This window comes from Lolium perenne, chromosome 7, assembly GCF_019359855.2.
Source record: "Lolium perenne isolate Kyuss_39 chromosome 7, Kyuss_2.0, whole genome shotgun sequence".
Taxonomy (NCBI): domain Eukaryota; kingdom Viridiplantae; phylum Streptophyta; class Magnoliopsida; order Poales; family Poaceae; genus Lolium; species Lolium perenne.
The window spans coordinates 320,714,356-320,732,555 of record NC_067250.2 but is presented as its reverse complement, the minus strand read 5'-3'; the positions used below and the strand labels follow the sequence as shown (position 1 = coordinate 320,732,555).

The window sequence follows — 18,200 nt, the reverse complement described above, 5'->3', positions numbered from 1 at the left end:
TGGGCCTGTGGACCTCGACCAAAAGTTAAAAATTCAAAACCCACATCTATCCAAAACCATCGTCCACTTTTGAGGTTCCGGTTAGGGCATCTCCAGCGGCCCAGCTGTCCGTCGAGACGCATTCACGGCCCAAATTTGGATCGCGAATGCGTCTCAGCGGACGCAGCGCGTGACCACTCCCTTCTGCGCCCGCCTAGCAACGACCTCGTTCGTTTCGTCATCTACGCGATGCGGCAGTACTGGCGGGGCGGCGCCGCTTCCGTTTTTTTGCCAACGAAATTAATGGCCGAGCAGCGATGCAAGTTCCCTAGGCCTAGCCATGCGTGCCGGTCTTAATGTGCGCCAACACCCCCTCGGCTGGCTCCGGCATATAAAATGGGGCCTTGGCGCATCCACCCCACTCACACAACCCTAGCTACTTCCCGAATCCCAACCCTAGCGCCGCCACCCACCTTCTCCCCGCGCGCTCCATGGCGGGTCCTAGGGGCCGAGGTCGCGGCCGCGACTGGGCAGGGTAGGGGCGGTCGTGCTGGATCTACGCCGCCTGCGCGCTCGCCCTCGCCTGCGGAGTCTGGAGTGCGACCACACCAAGTACTTTGAGTTCGTCGTCCACATCATCGATGACACGTTCAGTAGAAAAAGACTGCCGGACAAGTTCACGACATTTGGTGGCCCGTCGATGTCCTATTCGACGGGCAAGGGTACATGTACCTTGACACTGGCCTCGACAAGTTTGCCCGTGACCACAACCTGGAGGTCGGATGCCTGCTCCACTTCCTCCACGAAGGCGATGGCGACATGAGCGTCAGGGTGTTTGACGACTAATCCTGTCGCAGGCACTACCACGACAGTGACTCCGGCGAAGACAGCGACAACTGTTATAGGTTATATAGGGTGTTCTTTCTTTGCAACGAAGATAACGAGTGCCCGTTGGAGCCACTAGTGTAGGCTCCTGGATTTCGCACTAGTTACTTTGGGAATTTCGTATTTTATCGGCATCCTGCGCACCCTTCTAGAAAATGATGGAGTATTTAACGAACGGTCGCCGCTGCTGGAGCCCTATCCAGCTACTACAATTCCACGTACCCGAACCGCCCGACCCGACCCGACCCGACCCGTTAAGAAGAACCGCCTCGTCACCGACCGACGCGTTATTAGCGAGGAGGCGAGCGGAAAATCCTCGCCCTCTTTCCCCTTCCTTGCCCTCCCTATCCGCCCGCGCTCGATCGCCGCCCAGCAGCCAGCCATGGCGGAGATCGTCGACCCGGCCGCCGCCGCCGCCCTCGCCGCGGCCGAGCCCGAGCCGGAGCCGCTCTCCTCCGCCGCCGCCGCCGCCGCCGCGGAGGACGACGACGACGACGAGGAGGAGGGCGACGTGTGCCGGATCTGCCGCAACCGCGGCGACGACGAGCACCCGCTCCGCTACCCCTGCGCCTGCAGCGGCAGCATCAAGTTCGTGCACCAGGACTGCCTCCTCCAGTGGCTCGACCACAGCAACTCCCGCCAGTGCGAGGTAACCTAACCCTCCTCCCCCCCCTCCTCCCGTGCGTGTGCCTAGGTTGCTACTCACCTAGGGCTTCGATTCGGTGGTCCAATCGGTCGTTGGTATGCTCAGCCGGTGCTGATTCGTGAGGAAAGTTTTGCTCCCTAGCTGTAGATTTTGTGGTGAAATCGGTCATTAAGCGTCATACCTGGGTAGGGCAAGTCATAGCAATTGTAGTAGATTCCATATGTCGGAGGAAGTTTCTTACTGTTCTAGGCTACTAGAATCGTCGGTGGTTAGGGTTGACGAACCGCGTCAATAGAATAGCGTTTGTGGATCATTCAGCGGGGAATAGGATTTCCCGTTTCGTCGCGGAGCTACTTTGGTTTGTACCTGGAGTGGAGTCAGTCGAGAGATTGGCGACGATTCGTATCGCGCCAACTATGGACGCCGACAAGGGGACAACATACTTTTAGCCGCTGCTTGCGTCATAGTCTCGAACGATGGATTGTTATTCGCAACGTCGCTCTATTTAGTATTTAATGCTAACAAGGGGACAATATGTTTTTAGTTTCTGCATTGGCGTTAGTTTAGGTTGGTAGCAGCTTGGGGGGCCTCACTCGCCGTATCTAAGGGATGTGTGATAATGGCTCTTGACTTGCGCGAAGCCGGAGGAAAGTGTTATGCTAAGATCCCATTTGTTCTGCCAACTCCACTTCTAACAAAAAATTACGCTTCTGTGATTTTCAGGTCTGTAAACACGCCTTCTCGTTCTCGCCTGTCTACGCTCAGAACGCTCCGACCAGACTTCCTTTCCAAGAGCTCGTGTTCGGCGTCGGAATGAAAGCGTGCCACGTGTTCCAGTTTGTCCTCCGGCTTGCCTTCGTTCTCTCCGTCTGGCTCATGATCATCCCCTTCATTACCTACTGGATATGGCGCTTGACGTTTGTCAGAAGTTTTGGTGAAGCGCAAAGGCTGTTCTTGAGCCATATCAGCGCCCAGTTGATCCTTAGCGACTGCCTACATGGTTTTCTTCTCTCGGCGATCATCGTCCTCATATTTCTCGGAGCTACCTCTTTGAGAGACTATATAAGGCATTTGAGAGAGCTTGGAGGGCATGAAGCTGACAGGGACGACGCGGGCCGTGAAAGGCATGGTGCTCGAGCTGTCAGAAGGCTAGCTGGTCCTAATAACAGGGTTCCTGGTGCTGATGGAAATATTGATGAGTTGGCAGAGGCCCAAGGAATTGGTGCTGGGGAACTTCTGAGGAGAAATGCAGAAAATGTTGCTGCGCGATTGGAACGACTAGAGGCTCAAGTTGAGCAGATGCTAGATGGTTTGGATGATGCTGATGGTGCGGAGGATGTTCCTTTTGATGAACTCGTAGGCATGCAAGGCCCAGTATTCCACTTGGTTGAGAATGCAATAACAGTAAGGATCTCTTCCTTTTTTTGTTAAACAAATGCGTTTTATATAGTAACATTTTTCCGCACAAATGTTCTGACTAATACTTCCATGTTATGCAAAATACTAGAAACTCGTATTGCTTTCTGTTAAGGTCCAGTTAGGAAAGAATAAGCTTAGATCTACATATAAGTGTAAACTCTCTTTCTCAGGTTAGCAACTGCAGGATTTTTTCAATAAGCTTGAATCATTGGACCCTAATTTGTATTTGTAATCTTTACTGTCCCCTCCATATAGTTTAACTAGTTGGATAGTTTGTCCTGGTTACTTCTTTAACATGATTGATGTTCAACACTGTTATCCATGACCCATCTGTTTCTCCATTCTTCCTTTATCGTTGTCTTATTTCTTCCAAGAAATGCCATATCAGTAAGTAGCATGAAAGAAAGCATGTAGGATCCCTGTAGCATATCATCTGATTTTGAAGTAATGTAGAACTGGCTATTGTTTGAGGTTTAATGAAGTTGTGCTGTGTTCTTCTTGTTCTCCCTTGTTTTCTAATTATACATCCATATTTTTTTCAGGTTTTGGCCAGCAATGCTATATTCCTCATTGTTGTGATCTTCGTACCATTCTCATTGGGAAGGATTGTCCTGTACTATCTATCATGGTTTTTCTCTTCAGCCTCTAGTCCTATGCTGGCTAAAGTAATGCCCTTCACAGAATCTGCCATCTCTTTGGCTAATGAAACATTGAACAGTGCATTTAATGCCATGAAGAACTTCTCTTCCGATAGTCACAGTGAGGGTGTTATTGGGCATGTGATTGAGGTGGTTACGCAGTCCTTAAAGATAAATGCCACCGCTCTTACTGTAATTCAGGGCACTGGGAAGACAAGTTTGCTAAAAGGAACATCTACCGGCTCATCTTATCTTTCTGATCTGACAACTCTTGCTGTTGGATACATGTTCATCTTTTCCCTTGTGTTTTTGTACATTGGATCATTGGCTTTACTTCGATACGCCAGGGGAGAACGTTTTACTATTGGAAGACTCTATGGTATTGCAGCAATCCTAGAAGCCATTCCATCTCTATGCAGGCAGTTCTTTTCTGGAATGAAGCATCTCATGACAATGGTCAAAGTTGCATTCCTTCTGGTGATTGAACTCGGAGTATTTCCCCTCATGTGCGGTTGGTGGCTTGATGTCTGCACTCTGAAAATGTTGGGTACAACAATTGCTCAAAGAGTCGAATTCTTTACATTGTCACCCTTGGCGAGCTCCTCTATCCATTGGCTTGTTGGGATCGTATATATGCTCCAAATAAGCATATTTGTCAGTCTTCTTCGAGGGGTATTGCTCAGTTTATCAGTTCTTTTGGAAGTTCTGCTAGTTCGATAACTGCACATAGAAACTCTCCCTTTATGTGTATCTAACATGTGTTTTCATGTTTGTGTTGTAGGTACTGCGGAACGGAGTTCTTTATTTCTTAAGGGACCCTGCTGATCCGAATTACAATCCTTTTAGGGACTTGATTGATGATCCTGTACATAAGCATGCCCGGCGAGTCCTTTTATCTGTTGCTGTGTATGGAAGCTTGATTGTGATGCTGGTCTTCTTACCTGTCAAACTGGCCATGCGAGTAGCTCCTTCAACTTTTCCTCTGGACATCACGTGAGTCAGATTATCCCGAGAACTTTTCGCCTTGATCTCCTTTTTCTGTTTCAATTGATTTTTCACACATATTTTTTGGCCGCCATTGTTTTGCAGCATTTTTGACCCATTTACCGAGATTCCAGTTGATGTGCTTCTGTTCCAAATATGCATACCATTTGCGATTGAGCATTTCAAGCCTCGTGCAACAATTAAAGCTCTGTTGCATCATTGGTTTGCTGTCGTTGGCTGGGCGCTAGGCTTAACTGACTTTTTACTTCCAAAACCTGAAGAAAATGGTGGGCAAGAGAACTGGAATGGCAGGGCAGAAAGAAGAGATAGGGTACATGGTGGGAGGGAAATGGTAGCCCCACAGCTTGAGCAGCGGATGATACAGCATGACGATGGCAGGGGTAATGCTAATGAAGCTAATGATGTTGCTGAAGAATCTGATGCAGATGATCAGGGAGATTCAGAGTGAGTATAATATTTCAATATCTGTACAGTGCAAGTTCTTTTTGTACATCATCTTCAACCTACACAAAGATGAAGATAATATTTCCTAAAAAAAAGTAAATAGATTCGGGTATGGTTTGAATTTTGTTCTTTAACAAATCATTAGAAGTGAATTGTGTCTGCATGTGTTGGCTTGAAGCTCCCCCTACTTTATTTAAGAGAAATCAGCAATTTATGCTCAAGTAGTTAGTGTTGGTACATATTATTATGATTAGAGTTTGTGCTGGATTATATATGAACTTGAATGGTGTCTTAACTTTTGGAGTTATTACCTTTTGAAGGTACAGCTTTGCACTTCGGATCGTACTCTTGCTTGTAATGGCGTGGATGACACTGCTAATATTCAATGCTGGAATTATTGTTATTCCTATCTCACTTGGCCGTCTGGTTTTTGAGGCTGTTCCCCGCCTGCCAATCACACATGGCATTAAGTGCAATGGTAATTTGCTGATATTTGTACAATATACCTTACATTGCTATATTAAATCTTCAGATTTACAAAGTTAACTCGGTAACACTTGATTAAACCTGTGGTATTTTTTTTGTCTCGATCAGATCTGTTCTCTTTTAGCATTGGTTGCTATATTATCTGGAGCGCAGCAGCTGGAACACGATATGCAATTGACTACATTAGATCACGACGTCTGGCCTTCCTGGTACAACAGATCTGCAAGTGGTGCTCTATTGTTTTGAAGAGCTCTGCTCTCCTATCAATATGGGTAATTCATCTGGACTGTACTCCGACCATCTCATTTTGCATTTGTAGGTGTGTTGATGTGTGATTGGCCAGTTTAACCATGAACTGTATTCTTTTCAGATCTTCATTATTCCGGTGCTGATTGGACTCCTTTTTGAGCTACTGGTGATTGTTCCCATGAGGGTGCCTATTGACGAGAGCCCAGTTTTTCTCTTGTACCAGGATTGGGCTCTTGGTTTAATATTTTTGAAAATATGGACTAGACTGGTACGATCTCAAATCTGTGACGCACGTGGATTCCATTTGAATCCTTGGTGACTTTGTTAATTTAAACCATTTCATTTGCCTAGCCATTTCCTGATTGGTTTTCTTGGGCACTGTTTCCAGGTAATGCTGGATCAGATGGCACCTTTGGTCGATGAAAGCTGGAGGATGAAGTTCGAGAGAGTAAGAGAGGATGGCTTCTCCCGACTGAAAGGTCTCTGGGTCCTGCATGAGATTATCACGCCCATTGTCACGAAGCTCCTCACCGCGCTTTGTGTCCCATATGTGCTCGCGAGGGGCGTCTTCCCAGTGCTTGGCTACCCGCTGATCGTGAACTCGGCTGTCTACCGCTTTGCCTGGCTCGGCTGCCTGATATTCAGCACACTCTTCTTCTGCGGCAAGCGGTTCCATGTCTGGTTCACCAATCTCCACAACTCCATCAGGGATGACCGCTACCTGATCGGCCGGAGGCTGCACAACTTCGGCGAGGACTCGCCCCGACCGATCAGCAATGAAGCTGACGACTCCCGAGCGCCACCAGGAGATGAGGGCCAGGCGCTGATCCCTTTGGAGGACCAGGAAGATGACGTGGGGCTGAGGTTCAGGCGAAACCACCAACAACCGATGCAGGTTCTCGATTAGCCAGAGGCATGGCCATCATCTTGCCCTGCTGCAGCCTTTTGTTGTGAGTTTTGTGTAACCGGCAGGCATTGTAGAGTGACGAGTTGTGTTGTCCACCTTAGGGTAGTAGGCAAGTATTGTTGTAAAACATAGCAAGGGAGGGAGAGGGTAATAATTAGCTAGTAGAAGGTATTGAAGCACAAGCTGACGGTGAACTATGTATCTGGGGTAGTTGTTGCTGAATGTGTATATATGTTGACAGATAGCACTCCAAAGACCACATGATTTGGTATTCTTCTGATCTGATGAGTATGTAGCGCATACATACAATTTGATATAATTCCGAATTCTGAGCAATGACTATTTGGTTGTGCTGTCCGCCAGCGCCTCCGCTTGTGCTGCTGTCAGGTGCTCCCCTGTCTGATTCTTGCATCACTGTCTATCTTTAAGTATCATTGTCCATTGATTTGACTTCCGTTTGGCACTTTAGTCTAGCCAAATTGAATTTGAAATTTGTTTGCTTGATTAGCTGTATGTGAAGAGGTGGCAATGCTCTGTAGATTTGCTACTGAATTTATGAACAATGTTCAGAGAAAAACCTGATTGCTTGAACATCTTAGGGACTGCATTAATATGTAGGTAAACATATTTTGGTACCCATCAGTAGAATGTGTATTAGACTGCTGCACGTACTGCAATGGCTTACACTGAATCTTTTAGAGATAGACCTATAGTGTTATTTGGAATAGTTTTGTAAATGTCATTTGGCTATTTTTGGTCTAGTTGCATCAGCAAATGGACAGTTAGATAGGGATCTTAACCAAAACCACAGTAAATGTTTTGTTTCTTGTTTGCCCAAATTACTAGAGAACTTCTAAAACTGAACCAATATTCTGTACTTTTTGTGGTTGTCGTGTATTAGTAATTGCAATGGTTGTACCTGTATTTCATCTCAGTCATGACAATGTTCGGAAGGTAGGTATGGAAAATTAAATAGTGTCTACATGTATCCAAATTTAGAAAAATTCAAGACTTTTATTTATGTCGGAGGGAGTAATGAATTTTGTCATCTAAAAAATCCTTTTTCTTTCGTGAATCTTTTCTAATTAGTACGTACTAGCATCATCGTGCACAAAGGACGACACATAGGTTTTCTGTTTTGTCGCGCAAATCCAGTGTCATTAACAATCTTTTCATTCGGAATGGCGTGTTATTAACAATCTTTTTAAGCCTTTATAAAAAAAACAACAAAAACAAAAGAAAGGGGAAGGAAGAAACCCCAAAACTAGACAGAAAGAAAAAAGGGTCAGCTCGCGAGCTCCACAAGGTTTTTTGCTCCTCCTATATTAATAGTATAAGGCAAAAGCTTTTTTTGCCTCGTTTCAAAAAAAAAAGCATTTATAAAAAAACAATCTTTTTAAGCAAACCTGCCGTGTAATTCCTCTCGTGAGCAACTAAATTTGTCTTCAAAATCTATTTGGAAACATAATTATGCCACAAATTCATTGATAATTTTTTGTTTGAAATCTATTTGCGATTCATCATTTCTGGAAAATAAATCGTGGTAGTAGTAGTAACAAAATTCAGACCCACAAAAAAGGCGAGAAGAAGCAGAAAACAACCGCGGCAGGGCCACCACACGCTCTCTCGCGCCACCGCCGCCGCGCTCTCAGCCTCCGGAATCCCCGGCCGCCGTCGCCAAGCCCAACCATGCAATCGGCGGCGACCGCGCCGGCGCTGGCGCCGCCCGTATTCCTCACCCTCACCCTCCCCACCGCCGCCAGCGCCTCCGCTCGGCCCCGCCGAGCCGCGCGTGCTGCCGTCCGGTGCGAGCTCGCCGCGGCAGCCGCCTCCTCCGCCGCTGCGGAGCCCGCTGCTCCGGGGGCCGTGGCCGCCCCACGCTGGGCCCAGAGGACGGTCGTCATCCCGCCGCAGCGCCGGGGCTGCCACATCATCACCCACAAGGTGCGTTCCCCCTCACCTCCGGTTCTCACAGCTTCGGCACCTGCCGTGTGTTGGGTATGGGACAGTGAACTGGTGATGGTGATCTGCAGATTATGCACGCGATAAGGAGCGACCTCTCCGAGTTCAAGTGCGGCCTGGCGCATCTCTTCTGTACGTGATGCAATTCCGTGCTTAATTTTGTGCACCTAGCAGAAGCATGCCAAGTCGATTTCATAGATGATAGCATGATGTTATGTAATAGAAATGACAGTGATTACCACTTTACCAGTTAAGGTTCACAGCCTGGTAAGAATACAAATGGTTGTTTAGATGGTAGCATGGTAAGAATCAGTTCCAGAGATGCACTATTAGATTCCCAGTTAAGGTTCGTGGTGTGACTCCATAGTGAAGCTGGTGGCTCAATATTAGTTTGCATTGGGAACTTCTGTCACGGAAAATGTGTTTAGCACACATATTTTATAGGTTTCTCTAAGAAAAAGTCCATCTCGGTGAATTCGGTACCATAAAAGAAACATAGAATCGGAAAATCACGGCATGTGAGGTTGCAAGTGAGACCTGGGGCTAGTGACACATTAATGATATTTTCCAACATCACTTTGACCTTTGCAATTCAGCCCACTGTACGTGTCAGGTTTCTTCACTGCTTCATATAATTGTTTTAACAGGTCAAAGTTAGCAGCTAGATATTAAAGGTTTCAAATGGTTTATAAATCATAGGGTGTAAAAAATATTGAGTGTACAAAACATATGTAGTTTGTAAGCGACTTGAAATCAGTTTTAGTGGGCATATTCACATTTGCAAAAGTGTGAACAGGGGAGAGCAGGATGGTGAAATCTATCAGTAGAGCTTTATAGTGCCATTGGTTTAATTTTGCATGAGTATCTGGTGTTGATATGTTATCAAAATGCAGTTCCTGTTGTTCTTACAAATAGCAATCTGGTTATGCTATGCAGTGCACCACACAAGCGCTTCACTAACTCTGAATGAAAACTATGACCCTGATGTCCAGATCGACACAGAAACATTCCTTAATCGAGTTGTCCCAGAGGTGAAAGATGTGACACTTATTATTTGATTCTGTTCAAGTATATCTGATTAAAGTAATCTTTTAATCAATTTTTAATTATAATCAGGGTCCATCTGCACCATGGAGGCACACCATAGAAGGTTACCGTTTGAACCCTGATATGGCATGCCTTTGATTATCCTCGTTGTCATGTTCTTATCTGGATTGCAGTGTTATGTCTACTTCACAGTCTATTTCTTACCTTCTACTTTGTATTAAGAAAATATTTGTAGACATAGGAAATAAATTACATGATTACTCGAGCTGTTATTGTCTTCATGTAGTTTCTTTGGATGAGAAGATTGTTCCCCCCTTTTGTCGATTGATGGGCTAATGCTGAAACTTTGTAGATACACACTGAACATCTTGAGATGACTTGTCCTCTAAAGCTAATTAGCTTACCAACGATTTTCTATGCCATGATGCTTCAGCCTTACTGAAATTATTTCCTCAACAGAAAAGCTAGTCATCATTAACCATAATTAAATTTGAAGGCTCGGGTCGTTTGAAGACACATTAATACTTACACTCTTGACTAACTACACTGTACTTTATTAAATGGATTATTTTGCCATCATTTTGTTGTTCTTAGACAGCCAGAAACCATAATCTACATGATTAGATCACTCAATAGTATTCAGATTTCGATTGCAGGATATCTTGAGATGACTACTAACTAGTTAATTCTTCTACTCATCACTATTAGTAAATTGTACTTCATTAAAATAAAAAACAGTCTTGCTTGTCCTAGCCTAGTATATTGTGTGTTGTTGTTGAATCAACTTAGCAGTAGTAAATGTTTGAGCTCTGTTCAAGAATTCCATTAATATATATGGCTTTATTTTGTTGCTGTTGGACATGCAGAAACCATAATCTACATGACTAGATAACTCAGTAATACTCAGATTCCTATTGCAGGACCTGATGACATGCCAGCACATATTAAATCATCGATGTTTGGTTGTGCCTTGACGTATGTCTTCCTTCCCTCTCCCCTCTTCCCAATAACTCGGAGTATCTCCGAAATATTAGTGAAATTTTTGTATCTTTCTTCAGGATTCCTATCACCGACGGGCGTCTCAACATGGGAACTTGGCAGGTACAGAGAATTTTCTTCTTGTAATACTATTTACACGATTACTAATACTAGGTGTTGTCATCTTAATTAGTTGCACCTACTCTCACTATTTAAAGGTTTTTGTTTTCTTAGGCTCCATTATAATCCACTAGAATTTTTGGTTTCGTGATAAAATATGTACTGTAATAGAACTGTAGGACCTGGTGTATTGTGTACAAAGGTTCAGTATCCTTATGTGTCAGGTCTGAGTTTTAAGTTGGCTTTAAGTATACACAGCATGTTTTACCTGGGGATGTCAACCAACCAATGTAAGCAACAACTGAATTCTACTCGGATAAAGGGTCATAAATTTCATTGCCAAATCGAACGCCTGAATCCTAGTCATTTACCAGTACATGTGTCCATGATCCAGTGGCATTTGTCGTGTCATCCTTAATTTCTACCCAAACTGATACTTGAACATGAGTTGGGTTCTGATGCATGTGTCATCTGTCGTCTGTATCAGTATCCGCGTAACGCTGGCTAAAAACTCAGCGGTCAACTTGGTCTTGTACTATATTGTTACCTAATCTTGGTCATTCTGTTTTTCTGATGCCAGGGTATATGGCTTTGTGAACATCGTGATGACCCTACTCCTCGCACGATCGTGATTACGCTCAGCGGGATCTAAAATGGCCAAGGCTCTGCAAATTCAGCGTGGTGATTTTCATGTGCATATACTGAAATCGGAGCTTTTGCTTCAAGCTGTGATATGAACTTCCAGTGTGTAATTTTATCTGTAATCTTGTAGCCAGCAAAATAGAAGTACGGTAATCTTGTATGTGTAATTCTGTACATGTGGAATAAATTTATCCTTTGGTAGCTTCTTCTCACAGTTCAACAAGATCTAAAATGGCCAATGCTACGAGCTGCAAATGCAATGTGGTGATTTAGATGTGCGTTGAAACAGCAAAACTCTGGTGTGCTTGTGGCATTCGCAATCAGTTGTGTGTGTAGTCCTGTACAATGGACAAGACGAACAAAGTTTATCATTTGTTCTCAAATTAGGTTTGTTTGGTTATCTCAGTCATTTTAGCCGTGGTGATTTGGTTCGTGGCCATTGTTTCAGCCCGTGCTTACGGAGGAAAATGCTATGCTGTTTTAATCGTTGGGATTGTCTGGCAGGGTCATGTCACGTTTGACCACCTGCTGGTCTAGCCTGAAGGAATTTTATTTTCTGAACCCTTTGTAGCTCTCTGAACTACCCTTTATCAGTTGGCTCATGACAACAGGCGGATGTTTGCTGAGCTGTGGCGAGTATCTGCATCAAGTACACATGTAAGTTTCCTCACTCTTGCAGCATAGCTTGACCTCTTTTAAAGCCATTTAATTTCTCCAGATTTCTTCACCTGGAGGACCTAACTAACACATAGTGTGGTGTCAAGCTGAAGCAGAAACACTGTGCACTAAATCTTGTAGACTGATTCATGGTTAACATTGATGGAATAGGCATAGCAGAGATAATCTGAAATACTAGCTTCGACAGAGAAGCCTGCCTGTCCAGCTCCAGCCATCTTGATCTGTTCAAGTTGCACAGGCAGTGTTGGTCCTAGCCGTACGCCCACAAGTAGAATTTTTCCCGGTACTCATCTTGCTCTAATCCTCTTTGCCACTTGGGTTAATTAGGCTACTTGGCATCTGCATCGAGGTGAAATGCAAAAAAAGAAAAGAAAAAAGAGCCTGCTACCCAGAAGACACGGCTGCCTGTTTATGTGCTCCAGACACTGAACTCTGCATCACCCAACACAAAGTTTCTTCCATTTTAAACCCAAAAAAGGCACAAAGTCTCTTTGTTCCGTGTGCCTGCTACTGTGGTGCATCAAATAGCCATGGCAGATGGCACCATAGAAGTATAGAACACTTCTTGCAATAAACATGAGCAGCAGCATGATAAAAGAGGATGTAGGGAAAAAAGGGGTTAATCACAGCTGGATCATCAAAATTAGTGACAAAGATCATCTACAAACAGCTAACACAGTAAGCTCGCCATTAAAATTCAGTAAAAAAATTGTACTAGTATCCTAACATGGCTCCCTGTCAATTTATTGGCATCCATCAGTAGGGAGTCTCAATGGAGTTGGACAAGGGTGCGGCCTGTATCCTGTCGAGGAGCGCGGCGACGTCCCTCATGGACGGCCGCTTGCCGGGCGCCATGGCGCAGCAGGCGAAGGCGAGCCGGAAGCAGCCAAGCAGAGCATCCTCATTGTCGTCGCCACGGAGCGTGGGGTCAGCCATCCGTAGCACGCGGCCCCGCTGATCGAGATCAGACGTGCCGGCGACGGACCCGGCGGCGTGCCACTGGCAGAGCTCCACCTCGGAGTACACCCGCCCGGAGAGCAGCTCCAGGAGCACCATGCCGAAGGAGTAGACGTCCCACTTGGCGCTCGGCCGCAGGCTCTTGAGGCACTCGGGCGCCTGGTATGGCGGGTGAGCTGTCGACGAGGTGGAGGCGCACGATGGGCTGGCGCCACCGGGCATCTGGGACAGGTCCGGCAGGCTGCTTGTGGAGTGCATGGACCGCTTGCTCCCGAAGAGGCGCGCCGACGCTCCCGTGTTCCGGTGGAGGGCGGCGCCCGAGAGCAGCCGGTCCAGGCCTAGGTCGCCGACCAGTGGCTCCATGTCGGCGCCGAGAAGGATGTTGGACGGCTTCACGTTGCCGTGCACGCCCTTCTTCTCGTGGATGAATGACAAACCACGCGCAACGCCCCGCGCGATCCGCAGCCGTGCCTCCAGGTTTAGGTGCATCGGCGACGCGCCCATCCTCCCTGCAATTGCAATTGATCAAGCACAAGAACATCAACAACTGTTGTACTCCTTTTACTGACAAAACCAAGAACTGCTACACATTTCATTCAGGGTTTTTGCTTCATTTGCAAGTGAACAGTACTCCTACTACTAGTACCAAATCAAGTTTCAATAAAGTTGTTGCAGATGATTTTTTTCATTAGTGCCAAATTATGATGAAATTATGACCGTCAGATAACTTGTACTATTTATCTGCAGCAGAAGAAACACCAAAAGTAGCAGTACTGGTTTGTGCATTCAAGGTACTAAGTGAGTAGTACAGTACTACGATTAGAGTTGACACTTTTGCCAAGGACTGACGCCGTTGCATCCTTAATTTTGTTAGCAAGTGGATCATGCTTGACGACGTAGTCAATCACTATTCACTAGTAGTACAAGCAATTGACCAAATTTATGAAAGGATAATGCAGCTAGACACTGTTAAATTAAGGATGGGCGCGTGTACTAGTACCAGCAAATTGTTTCTATGTCAATTTGCATCATTTGGTTCAGAAGAGAAACCAAGGGCTGTTAGTAAAACCAAGTACTGCATTTCCTTCAGGTGTTTTTGCTTCATTTGCAAGTGAAGAGTACTAGGAGTACCAAATCAAGTTTCAGAAAAGTTGCTGTAGTAGATGATTTTTTGCGCACTAAAACTAAGGAGCGGTGTTTTGGAACATGGGTCCATATGCTCTCTATATTTTGAAATACATCTTACATACATTTTAAATTTTCAAAAAAAATGAAACTAAAAGTTCGCACGTACATCTTCATGTGCTACGTGCTCACAAAGTCGTTTCATAAAAAATCGACTTATCATGTGACGTGTGTAAAAAAGACAAAATTCAGTGCTAAAAATAATGCTTTTCACAATATAAACTTTCTCTTTTTTATATAGACCACACAAAATATTGGTTTTTCGTGAAACTTGACGAACGCACGTATATTATATAGATGTACATGTAGAATTTTTTGTCCAAATTTTTCGACATTTCAAAATATAATTTTTTAGTAGAGGGAGCATACGCACCCGGGAGCCGAATTGAATTTCCGCACTATTATGAGGTACTATGACCAGCGCCAATTAACTTCTGTTTATTTGCAGCAGATGAAACATTAAAATTAGCAGTACTAGTTTCTGTATTCAAGGTACGACTAAAGGCCATTGCATCCTGATTTTTTTTTTTAGCAAATGGATCATGCTTGACGACTTAGTGATTAGTCAATCACTAGTACGTACTGCAAGCAATTGACCGAAATTATAAATGGAGAATGCAGCTAGACACTGTCAAATTTCATGCAAATTTGCAAAAAAATGTTGTCCAAATGGAGTTCCATCAGAAGAAGAAGAAGAAAAAGAAAGCTTGTAGCAATGGAGTTGAGGGCTTACTGGTGAATGCGATGTTGGCGAGGCTGCCGTTGACGGCGTAGTCGTGGATGAGGAGCTTCTCGTCGGCGCCCCAGTAGAAGCCCCGGAGGCGGAGTAGGTTGGGGTGCCGGAACCGTGCGACGGCGCGCACCTGGGCCTCGAAGTCCTTGAGCTTGTCGGCGCCGCCGCTCTCGCCGATCCGACGGACGGCGAGCGCGGTGCCGTCGGCGAGCACGGCCTTGTAGACGATGCTGGACCCCGTGGCGCCGAGGATGTAGGCCGACGCCTTGAGCAGCGTCTCCATCTCGAGCTCGCCGCCGCCGACGTCCACGGTGACGAGCGTCGCCGGCGCGGGCGCCTGCTGCGGCTCGTGCTTCTTGCTGTGGTGCTGCGGGGTGCTCCAGCCGATGAAGCTCCCGGCTCTCTTCTTCGGGTCCGAGGACGACAGACGGCCGTCGTCGGACGCGGCGTCCGAGGAGGAGGACGCCGAGCAGTCGGAGCTGTCCTCCGAGCCGTCGCTCCGGCCGCCGCCAATGCAGCACCCTGCGGACGCGGACGGCTTGCCTTCTTTGGCGACGGCGGCTGCCGTCTTCTGCTGCTGCTGCGGCGCCGTCGGGTTCTCCTGCCGGCGCTTCTTGCGGGCGTGGTAGACGTAGAGGAAGAGCAAGAAGAGCAGCCCGACGCCCGCGATGTCACCGGCGACGATGGCGAGGATGGTGAGCGGGCGGAGCCTCCCCTGGCCGCCGCGCGGGGCCCGCGCCTCGGGGGAGCCCGGCGGGGCCCGGGCGGCGCTCTTGGGGATGGCCGCGAACGCGGGCGGCGAGTCGGTGGCGTTGGGCGGGTCGGAGAGCGAGGACGGGATGGAGCAGGCGCGCCTGACCGGCGCGCCGCAGAGCCCCGGGTTCCCCTCGTACGCCGCCGCCGGCTGCGCGCCGAAGAGCCCGGCCGGCGGGACCGCGCCGGTGAAGTTGTTGCCGGAGAGGTCCACCGTGGCGTTGGGCGGCACGGCGTCGGACAGCTCGGCCGGGAGCGCGCCCGTGAGGCGGTTGGAGGACACGTTGAGCAGCCGCAGCCGCGCCCCGCCGAAGTCCGGCGGGAGCGCGCCGCGGAAGTAGTTGCTGCTGAGGTCCAGGAGCTGGAGGCTCGGGCCGAGCCCGCCGGCGGGGAGCTCGCCCGCGAGGTAGTTGTTGGCGAGCCCCAGCACGGCCAGCCCCGGCGCGGCGAGGAGGGGCGCGGGCAGCCACCCGGCCAGCGCGTTGTCGGAGAGGTTGAGCTCCTGCAGGCCGCGCGAGGGCGCGCCGTCCGGGAGGGAGCCGGTGAGGTCGTTCCCGGCGAGGGAGAGGACCCGGAGCTCGGTGGCGTTGTGGAGCAGGGCAGGTGGGAGCGTGCTGGTGATGTTGTTGCCCGAGAGGTCGAGGTGGCGCAGGTGCTGGATGCGGGATAGGTCGGCGGGGAGCGTGCCCGAGAGCTGCGCGTTGGGCAGGACCAGGCCGATGACGCGCGACACCGTCGCCGCCGACGCGCTGGTGCCGTTGGTGGTGCCGTTCTTGCTGGTGGTGGTGAGCGTGGTGGTGGAGTTGGAGGTGGTGGCGCCGTCGGTGGTGGAGGTGAGGTTGGCTGTGGACATGAAGCTGGTTTGGGTGGTAGGCGGGAAGCCGTTGCAGATGACGCCGTTCCAGGCGCAGGCGTCGGCGTCGGAGACGGACCAGCCGGCGAGCGCGCCGAGCGGGTCGGCGGTGACCGCGCGCTTGAAGAGCATGAGCAGCTCCCCGTCGTCGTCTAACCCCGTGGCTCCGCGGCCACACAGCGCGAGCAGCAGCACCAGCAGCACGGACACAAACCCAGCACCAATTCCGCCGCCGCCGCGCCTCGCCCGCAGCCCCATTGCCGCCGCCGCCGCCGCGCAAGCAGGCACAGGCTCAGCTCGGCTCAGCACCGACGGGGTCGAGACGACATGGGGTAGATAGATGAGCTCGGATGGTACGCGCAATTCAAAGCCCAGCTAGCTGGTTGACCAGGCTGGGCGCGCGCCGCGCCGGAGAGAGAGGGAGTAGAGTGAAGGCGAGGAGGAGGCGGGAGGTTGGCAATGGCATGTGAGGGCCGAATAAAGAAGGGGGACGGGAGGGTGGGTGGGGATTTTTGCCTCTGCAGCTGCCGCTACCGGGAAGTAAATCGACGGTGGTTCCTGCTACAGATCCGCCGTGGCCATGGCCGGGCCCCTCCACCTCTGCCTGGCCGCCGGGACCGGGAGAGGTGGCCGCGATAAAAATTCGAGTTTTGGGGTTTCGGGTAGAGCAGAGCTGCAGTGTGCTGCAGAATTTACTCTACGATCGCCGGCTAGACCGGTGTGGATGCGTTGGCCTCGTAAGGGCATCTCCAACCGACGCGCTGGGCCGTCCATTTTGGGCCGTTTGGGTGGCCGAGCGGACGCGGATAAAATAGTTCAAATGCTCAAAATTTATTACACATTACATTGTCCACGTAATGGAGGATAAAGTATTATTCAAAAATAAATGAAAAAACGATACAAATGATCTAGGCTTCCGGATTTCCTTCATCATCGTTGTTTGCAGCATTGTTGCCTACATGCTGCCAGACGTGCTCGATCAAATCTGCCTGCAGCTGGTTGTGTACAGCTAGATCTCGAATTTCATGGTGTGCATGAAGAACTTCCTGAATGATGCCGGCCACGTTGAGGAGTAACCAACTCTCCCCGCCCTCCCGCCATTATCATAGAGTGAATCATCCCGCTCTACCTCAACAATCATGTTATGCATGATTACACATGCGATCATCACCTCCCACAGAGTTTGCACATCCTGTGCTCTGGGCAGGTGTCCGACGATAGCCCAACGAGCTTGGAGGATGCCAAACGCCCGCTCGACATCTTTCCGGGCTGCCTCTCGCTCTTTGCCAAACCTTGCCTCCCGCACCGAGTTGGGTTTCGGATTGTCTTCACGAGTGTAGCCCAAGGTGGATAGATACCATCGGCAAGATAGTACCCCTTGGTGTAGTGGTGGCCATTGATCTCAAAATCCACATCGTGGACCGACCGTACGCTAGCCTATCAAACACCGGAGAGCGCCGCAAAGACATTGATGTCATTGTGCGAGCCAGCCATTCCGAAGAATGAGTGCCAAATCCATGTATCCTGTGAAGCAACAGCTTCAAGAATGACCGTGCACCCTCGTAATGACCGCTGTATGCCCCTGCCAACCAAAGGGGCAGTTCTTCCACTCCCAGTGCATGCAGTCTATGCTG

At 48.6% G+C, this 18,200-nt stretch overlaps 3 protein-coding genes across 5 annotated transcripts; 2 read left to right on the top strand and 1 right to left on the bottom strand.

The window, feature by feature from the left end:
* Positions 1-1,204: 1,204 nt before the first annotated feature.
* LOC127316698 (probable E3 ubiquitin ligase SUD1) lies at positions 1,205-6,994 on the top strand. Of its 2 annotated transcripts, none has more exons than XM_051347152.1 (9): positions 1,205-1,513; positions 2,234-2,914; positions 3,472-4,239; positions 4,349-4,560; positions 4,657-5,016; positions 5,343-5,494; positions 5,611-5,774; positions 5,873-6,019; positions 6,140-6,994. In XM_051347152.1, the coding sequence occupies exons 1-9, from the start codon at positions 1,247-1,249 to the stop codon at positions 6,656-6,658; spliced, it is 3,270 nt and encodes a 1,089-aa protein (XP_051203112.1). In that variant the 5' UTR covers positions 1,205-1,246; the 3' UTR covers positions 6,659-6,994. The 2 variants fall into 2 exon arrangements, with proteins under 2 accessions (XP_051203112.1, XP_051203111.1); XM_051347151.1 differs by having other exon boundaries at positions 1,207-1,513; positions 5,337-5,494.
* Positions 6,995-8,214: 1,220 nt separating this feature from the next.
* On the top strand, positions 8,215-11,608 carry LOC127316699 (uncharacterized). Of its 2 annotated transcripts, XM_071823059.1 has the most exons (8): positions 8,215-8,301; positions 8,333-8,602; positions 8,692-8,752; positions 9,557-9,651; positions 9,737-9,770; positions 10,588-10,642; positions 10,726-10,768; positions 11,346-11,608. In XM_071823059.1, exons 2-8 carry the CDS (start codon positions 8,348-8,350, stop codon positions 11,415-11,417), a joined length of 615 nt encoding a protein of 204 aa, XP_071679160.1. In that variant the 5' UTR covers positions 8,215-8,301; positions 8,333-8,347; the 3' UTR covers positions 11,418-11,608. The 2 variants fall into 2 exon arrangements, with proteins under 2 accessions (XP_071679160.1, XP_071679159.1); XM_071823058.1 differs by having other exon boundaries at positions 8,246-8,602.
* A 1,096-nt stretch (positions 11,609-12,704) lies between these two features.
* Positions 12,705-17,041, bottom strand: LOC127316700 (probable LRR receptor-like serine/threonine-protein kinase At4g37250). Its single transcript, XM_051347155.2, has 2 exons — positions 14,961-17,041; positions 12,705-13,551 (listed from the first exon to the last, which is right to left on the bottom strand). The coding sequence occupies exons 1-2, from the start codon at positions 16,822-16,824 to the stop codon at positions 12,842-12,844; spliced, it is 2,574 nt and encodes an 857-aa protein (XP_051203115.1). The 5' UTR covers positions 16,825-17,041; the 3' UTR covers positions 12,705-12,841.
* Between the last annotated feature and the right edge of the window lie 1,159 nt (positions 17,042-18,200).

What these genes read in the sequence shown, in the direction of transcription:
- LOC127316699 (XM_071823059.1), top strand. Translation starts at nt 8,348, where the DNA reads ATGCAATCGGCGGCGACCGCGCCGGCGCTGGCGCCGCCCGTATTCCTC. An exon ending in ATGGAGGCACACCATAGAAG is followed by an intron (nt 9,771 to 10,587) that starts GTTACCGTTTGA and finishes TTCCTATTGCAG; the next exon opens with GACCTGATGACATGCCAGCA. An exon ending in TCAACATGGGAACTTGGCAG is followed by an intron (nt 10,769 to 11,345) that starts GTACAGAGAATT and finishes TTCTGATGCCAG; the next exon opens with GGTATATGGCTTTGTGAACA.
- LOC127316700 (XM_051347155.2), bottom strand. Translation starts at nt 16,824, where the DNA reads ATGGGGCTGCGGGCGAGGCGCGGCGGCGGCGGAATTGGTGCTGGGTTT. An exon ending in CGCCAACATCGCATTCACCA is followed by an intron (nt 13,552 to 14,960) that starts GTAAGCCCTCAA and finishes TTGCAATTGCAG; the next exon opens with GGAGGATGGGCGCGTCGCCG.
- LOC127316698 (XM_051347151.1), top strand. Translation starts at nt 1,247, where the DNA reads ATGGCGGAGATCGTCGACCCGGCCGCCGCCGCCGCCCTCGCCGCGGCC. An exon ending in GCAACTCCCGCCAGTGCGAG is followed by an intron (nt 1,514 to 2,233) that starts GTAACCTAACCC and finishes TGTGATTTTCAG; the next exon opens with GTCTGTAAACACGCCTTCTC. An exon ending in ACATGGCATTAAGTGCAATG is followed by an intron (nt 5,495 to 5,610) that starts GTAATTTGCTGA and finishes TGTCTCGATCAG; the next exon opens with ATCTGTTCTCTTTTAGCATT.